General features: G+C 39.0%; 3 protein-coding genes and 1 non-coding gene across 4 annotated transcripts; 1 reads left to right on the top strand and 3 right to left on the bottom strand. All coding sequences in view use genetic code 12, as the record gives it.

Annotated features, from left to right (window-relative positions):
* Positions 1 to 650: 650 nt before the first annotated feature.
* On the bottom strand, positions 651 to 2,006 carry HFL2 (negative cofactor 2 transcription regulator complex subunit). The gene has a single exon (XM_064920529.1). It carries the CDS (start codon positions 1,513 to 1,515, stop codon positions 1,075 to 1,077), a length of 441 nt encoding a protein of 146 aa, XP_064772969.1. The 5' UTR covers positions 1,516 to 2,006; the 3' UTR covers positions 651 to 1,074.
* Positions 2,007 to 2,176: 170 nt separating this feature from the next.
* Positions 2,177 to 2,249, bottom strand: RJT20DRAFT_t99. Its single transcript has one exon. It is a non-coding gene; the product is annotated as a tRNA-Thr (tRNA).
* SEN2 (tRNA splicing endonuclease subunit) lies at positions 2,177 to 3,995 on the bottom strand. Its single transcript, XM_064917520.1, has 2 exons — positions 3,872 to 3,995; positions 2,177 to 3,664 (listed from the first exon to the last, which is right to left on the bottom strand). The coding sequence occupies exon 2, from the start codon at positions 3,656 to 3,658 to the stop codon at positions 2,498 to 2,500; it is 1,161 nt and encodes a 386-aa protein (XP_064772968.1). The 5' UTR covers positions 3,659 to 3,664; positions 3,872 to 3,995; the 3' UTR covers positions 2,177 to 2,497.
* Positions 3,996 to 5,161: 1,166 nt separating this feature from the next.
* On the top strand, positions 5,162 to 6,880 carry RJT20DRAFT_98395 (beclin 1; the record flags this gene model as incomplete). The annotated part of the gene is made up of 2 exons (XM_064921718.1): positions 5,162 to 5,545; positions 5,672 to 6,880. The coding sequence occupies 2 exons, from the start codon at positions 5,162 to 5,164 to the stop codon at positions 6,878 to 6,880; spliced, it is 1,593 nt and encodes a 530-aa protein (XP_064772967.1).
* Positions 6,881 to 6,915: the final 35 nt, after the last annotated feature.

Here is a 6,915-nt window from a genome sequence, read left to right as displayed (position 1 = left end):
CGGTTAAAGGCGAGGGTTGAACTCGGGTGGAGAGAAATATGGGAAGTTAGTAGTTAGTGCTGGAGGTGGTTGAAATAGGCTGGAAATAAAAAAAATGTGAGAATGTGCTGTTGGATGGAGGGTTTAGTGTGGAAGTAGAGAGATGGAGACAACTGATGTTTCTATTATGTATGTTATGTATATTTTGTATGCTAAGTATGTGTCCCAGTAAAAATCCTGGTAGCATTGGAATGTTGTTGTTTTTTTCTTTTAAATTTTCACTACAGCACTGGATAAAGTTGGATGGGCATCTTTTTTTTTTGCAATCGGATGACGTCGTGGTTCTGGGCTCATAAAAAAGCTCACATATCCCATCAGTATATCATACTACACGGCTCATAGCAACCGGGCTCGGGGACTAGAAATTCACGATTCAAGTCTTCATTTCTGTAATGCTATCAAACTTTGAACCCTCTTAGCCGACCCCCGGTCCCCAGTTCCAGGTCCCAGATTTAGCCCAACCGTACCTAGTCGTACATATTCCGTAGAAACTCAGTTTCTCCGAGAAATACTAGGGCCCTGCAGGCGTTCTCCATGTCAACCTGGCTTGTCTTCGCTTCCTCTGGTAAAATATCGGTATAATAACAGTAGGCACCGAAGCGGTGTCGAGCTATTGCCCCTTTGGACGTTTGCGACCGTTGTTGATAGCATAATAAGTCTGAAAGGCGGGGACTTGGCCAAAAGAGAGGATTTTTCTATCGGAAAGATTGCAAAAATTTTGCATTCTTAGTATCGCTGTGGATTGGATATAGGAGTGTTTCTATTTATATAGTTCAATATTTCCGTTAGTTGTCGTAAATTAATCCGAAGAGACTACATCGAACACTGCTTCGAAATGTTATTGTGATAGACAAAGTTGTCCAAATATTCATTGGTAGTATTTCTGTCCTTAATATATACAACTATTGTACAGCGCTTTCAATAACGCAAATCAATGCAACTGGATCCTATCACGGATAAACCGTAAGGAAAACTCTATAACAACCATCCATGCAAACTCATTATTCATTACTCGTTATATACCTATGATACAAATCAGTTTTTCACCGGAGGGTACTTCTCCACGGCTTCAACCAAAAAGTCAAACTGTTCGGTATTCTCAATTGCAGAGCGGATATGGGAGGCGCTGATTCTTTTGACACCTTGCTTTCTGGCTTCTAATATGGAAACTTCCACCAAGTTGGCCATGAAGATCTCCAATGCTCTACCGACGATAATAGGAGTGGCTTGGGCCACTTTTCCAACTTCATCGTCGCTTTGCATGATCTTCTTTATTCTGGCTGCTGGGAAATGGGTCTTTATCTTCTCAAAGCTTTCCAATATTTTCTCTTGGGTCACTTCGTTGGTACGAGGTTTTTCTTCTTCTACTACAGTCTGGCCGTTGGTGCTACTATTGTCCAACGCGCTGGCCATGGCCGGGTTGTAGCTGTAGCTGTAGTCATCGTCATTGTTCATGAGCAGGCTGAGATCGGCCATTTTTTGTTTTATTCCTAGCTAATATAAAAACAGACACCGTTGCAGTTGTGTCTAAAATCTAAATGGGCTTTGTCGCGTGCTTATGTAAGAAAACGGCAGGTGCAAGGTCAGTTTACGACGCTCTCGTTATTTTCGGTGAAGTTCGATTCCAAAAAAAATCAGGAATTTCTTGTGGTATTTAAATAGACGGTGTCATAGGCGTGATGCGGTCGTGCGCGGCGGATAAAACTCCAGAAAATTATTTTGGCCTCAACCACGACGCCTGTGCAAACCAATCACATCAAGCACAGAAGACAAGCTGGTGGTAAGAAGATAGACGGTAGTATTCAAGGTATTAAATAGTCTCATTGGGCTAAAGATTGAATGTTAAAGAAAGAAGACGGGTAAAAGTATGAAGTTTCGAAACTTTTGAAAGTTTAGAATGCTTAGCAGTTTTACAATAACAAAAGATGTTACATTCCTCAAATACTTCATTGGTACGTATGTACATACCAGTGTAGTGTAGTTTATTAGTATACGTGTATGTAATAACCATAAACATCAAATTCGTGTATTTTGCTCATCTCAGAAATCGCTCATCATGTGTCTAAAAATACAGTTATTCTGTTGACGCGATGAGGTTTGCATGAAATGCAAAAAATTATGGTAGGATTTGTATGTTTGCCTTCAGCCAGAGTCGAACTGACGATCTCCTCATTACTAGTGAGGTGCCTTACCAACTTGGCCATAAAGGCAAATCTTGAGGTTACGATGGGTGAGTCGTGTTAAGAGGTGAGAAATGAATTTTTTTGCCGCCAAACGACATTTTTGACCTGAAAAAGGGTCAAAAATGACTATTCCTTGCTAAGGAGCTTGTTTCTGGGTCATAACTGATGATTCTGTCTCGATTGCGATCTTTTGGGACCATTTACGAAAACTTTGTCAAAAAAGGTCATTTTGGCGAGAATGAAGGTGTCCAAAATTCAACGAACATGTATTAAAGTTAGTCTCTAGTCTTGCTAGGAGCCCATCTTCTATACAACACTTCCGTCACTTTGTATGAGTGTAAAATATCATGGAATCGCTGACCTTCGTCTTCGTACTCTTCACTGTTCCACAACAAATCGAACTTCGCTTGGGTTGGGAAATCGACGTAGACTAGCACAAAGCTCTTCTTAACAGTTCCAATCACTCTGGCCTTGGCAGCCATTTCAAACCAATCATATTTCTCTTTACCATCGTTGGGTATTATCAAAATACAATATTCTGCATGAGTAAATGGTGGACCTCTCTTGTACAAAAGCTGGTCGCAACCAAACTTCACCCCCGATCGCACACACCAGCCTAGTGATCTGTAGTGGTGGTAGACAACGTAATCAAGAATAAACTTATTTGTGACATTTGGAGAAGGGCTGTTTTCTACTAAAAGGCAGCATTCGTAGAAGAGTTGTTTCATCGTTAAATTTGAAACCTGTACAACATTCAAAGCAAATTTCAAAAAGAAGACCTCGATTGCTTGTAGTTGCAAGAACTCTAGATTCTTTATAAGTATATTTGACTCAATCAACTCAAGGTCTTCCAATCTTATAACAGTATCTTTGTTATCGTTTCCGAATCCTGGCTTAAAATTGGCCAGTCTTAAGTTCGGAACAACGTTTCTGAGATTCTCCAATTGTATAGCTTCATCGGCAGAAATATCACCCTTCCTCTCTTTGAGTTCGAGATCCTGGAGCTTTGACCTTTCGGTCTTGAACTTCTTTCTCTCGTCTCTTCTCTTACTGGTGACCTCTTCCATGGAAACCACATTAGCTTCATTTTCCTCCAAATTCAAGCGGTTTATAGTACGTTCCTTCCAAGTTGGCTCTGACCTAGAAAGTGTTCCCTTTCCAAAGAATCCCGATCTCCATAGCTTGGCGATGGACTCTTCGTCGGTGACCTTAAAAATGGAATCTTCATACTTTACATTGACCAATTCCACGGTAGATTGTGGTACTGAATAGAGAGTATTGACCTGGACTAACCTAACTAAGTAGAATAACCAAGAAATTGGATTATGCGGAAACAAGTTTGGTAATGCTATTCCATATTTCTCTGAAGACAAAGTTACAGGTAAAGCATTCGCATATATCTTATTTAGCTGTTGTTTATTATTACGTTTGGCCATTATTTCCTTTTTTAAGTTAGCAAAATGAACAAAGAAATGCTTGAAAACTCCCACGATTTAACGAAAAATCACTTATGAATATCAGATACCGTTGTAGTCTATTGAGAAATCATGTAACTCACACTGACCCGAAGATCTTAAAGTACAAATTGATGTCATCATAAAAAGCAAAAACTCATCTCGTTGGGTATTTATTATTGAAAAATCACATACAATTAAGTGGTTTGTTGCACTCTGCTTCCAAATGACAACATCATGGATCGAGAGTATCCGGTTGTTGGCACTTGAAGAGTCTAAAGAAGAAGTTACTGAAAATGAAAAATTTCATGAATTCGGCAAAAAAATTTTAATGGGCGGTATTCGTGTCCGGGTAACACACTGTTGATGGTAGTGTATGAATGAGGGCTATATTAAGGGTATGGGTAGGACATTGGTGGGTGAAGAAGGGGAAGAAGGGGAAGAAGGGGAATTTTTGGGGAGAAAGAAAGTGGTGGAGAGGGTCTGGGATGGGTTTATTTATTGTATAGAGAAGTTTTTGGAGGTGTTTAACTTTTTTGTGTGGGAAGATATTGTGGATGAATTGTTGTATATTTTGGTTGCAATTTTGTAAAAATGGTGAGTAGCAGATGCAAAGTATTGAATAAGAGATGAAATGAGATGAGATTTTAAAAGGAGGAAGAGGAATTTACATAACGATAACAAGGAGGACACTTTGATTTTGATTTCTTGATCTGGGATGAAAATAAGGTATTATTTGTATCCTGTTGAAGAGAAAGAGTCATTGATATGTGTAATGCATACATACACTATATATATATGTATATAAATATATTTCATATATACGATAATGACATTATAAAGAAGAAAACTAGGAGAACACTTCGATTCTTGATCTACGATAAAAGAAGGAATTTATATACATACACACACACACACATATCACATATATATATATACATGATTATATGACAACAGCCCCTTCCTCAACTTCCTCAATTTCTCATTGTTGCAGCCATTCTTATCTATGCAGCAGTCTTCTTTTCCCATTGCCATAGTTAACGCATAGAGCAAGTAATACAACTACACCCCGTAGTATTTTAGGGTTAAGACCACAATTTTCAGAAAAAAATTAGATACTCCTTTAAAACGCTCCCTCTTGAAATGCTATAGCTACTTAAATTTTACCCACAAGCACATTAAACCCTAAAATATCGTACACGCTCTCTCTCAGTCTCTCTCTCCATATACCTCCCATACTTCTCTCTCAAAATCTCTCACCAAAATCTCTTAACTAACTGGAACGCCATAGATTCTAGTCTCCTGCACACTCTCCCCACACACTTAAGATAGCCGCCGTTTACTCTCTCTACCAATTTGCTATTTTATGGCTTTACAATTTATAAATTACAACTGTTTCTTTCTTGATAAGTAACATTTGGCAGCTTCAAAAGCAGCAATTGTGATTATATCAAGCGTGAATCGTACCAGAAATCGCCACAAAACATGCCGGATAATGTGTTCCATTGCCAGGAATGCGATGTACCCATCAAACTAGATGACTCCCTCCTCAAGCCGAATATGGCCCAACTTAAGCAGTTGATCAGCAAAAAACAGCAAAGAAACGGCCAAAAGGACGCGATCCAGAACCTCAACCCGGAAGAGTTCATACCGAGTGACCGTTTACTGCTCTACAACGCAGTAAATACCCCAAATACTCGACCTATTCATATCAGGAATATGATAGAAAGCGAAGACGAGGATGAGGACGATGAAGAAGAAGACGAAGATGATCAAAATAACGATAATAATGACGACAATAACGATAATAACACTTCCGATGACACAAATGACTCTATGCCAAACTCTTTGAATGCCAATTCTTACTTAGTTGTAAGCAAACTTAAGCATTCATTGTCGAGTTTTCTGGACAAGGAGGAAAAGGATGGAGTTGGCAACAATAGAATCAACAAGCACAATAGCAAACACCTCTTATCAGACTCACCGGAGGATAAGAACAGAACATTTTCGGCCCGTTTGAAAACACTCACAGAAATATTTGAGATCTTGTCCACCAATCAACAGATAAACCACCCCCTCTCAGATGACTGTGCTGTATTATTAATAGAGAACTACAAGGCCAAATTCGACCTAACACAGAAGGAAAAAGACAGTTACTTGACGTTCCTCAAAAAATTGAGAGACAAGGATAACCATAAGCGACACATTAGTAATGACTCTCAAAACACGGATGGGTTTGATGAATCAGACATAAGTCAAGTCTTTCCTTCTCAAGAACTAGATCACAAACTCGTAGAATCCATGAGTGAGCATTCACGCTTATCGGAATTAGAGAAGAAGAATCTCAAAGAGTTGAAAGAACTTGAATTGAGAAAAGCAGAATTAGAGGACCAACTAAAGACCGTAAAGCTGGAGCTACAAGATTTACAAGAAAATAAATTGGCAGAGATGATTAAAATGAAAAATAAATTGCAGCTGGACCTCAACATGAAACACAACAAGCTCGAACAGTCAAACGCAGCATATAGAATGCAACTCAAAAGACTTGATGATCTCCGTGAAATGAATATCTACACAACCATTTTCAACATAAGTTTTGATTCGGAGGACAAATATGGTTCCATCAATGGATTCAGACTTGGCTACAGAGTTGTTTGGCCAGAAGTGAATGCAGCACTTGGACAAATAGTTCTTCTTCTTGTGTTTTTAACAACTAGATTAAAGGTCAAGCTTAGAAGTTACAGATTAGTCCCAATGGGTTCTCAATCAAAGATAATCAAGCTTTCCACAGCTAATAGAGAATTAAATAGTGGTGCTAATAATGGCGAATCCAACGATAACAGTCAAAATTTAGACTCCAGTACAACTGGCGAATCCAATCGTACCCAAACTGAGTTGAACTTATATTCGTCCGATGAATTTTCACTAGGCAAATTGTTCAATTTCAACAAGTTGGATGTTGCAATGATAGCCCTACTCGATATTGTTTCATTATTGGAGACACGACTTCGACAAATCGATCCCGAGATCCGCTTACCTTACAGAATCTCACCACAAAAAGGCACTATTGGTACCGACAATGATCCTAAGAGCATCCGAGTGACTTCTAATAAGGAGTGGACTCAAAGTTGTAAATACTTGCTTACGGATTTGAATTGGATCTTGACCTTTACAAGCGTCCACACGGCTCCATCGACAATATAGTATTACTGAGCAAGGCTAACCAGCAGGTTAATTGT

The sequence above is a fragment of the Scheffersomyces xylosifermentans genome (assembly GCF_036884685.1).
Source record: "Scheffersomyces xylosifermentans strain CBS 12540 chromosome Unknown RJT20scaffold_6, whole genome shotgun sequence".
Classification (NCBI taxonomy): Eukaryota; Fungi; Ascomycota; class Pichiomycetes; order Serinales; family Debaryomycetaceae; genus Scheffersomyces; species Scheffersomyces xylosifermentans.
The sequence above is the reverse complement of the archived record's forward strand: the minus strand, read 5'-3'. Positions and strand labels throughout refer to the sequence as shown.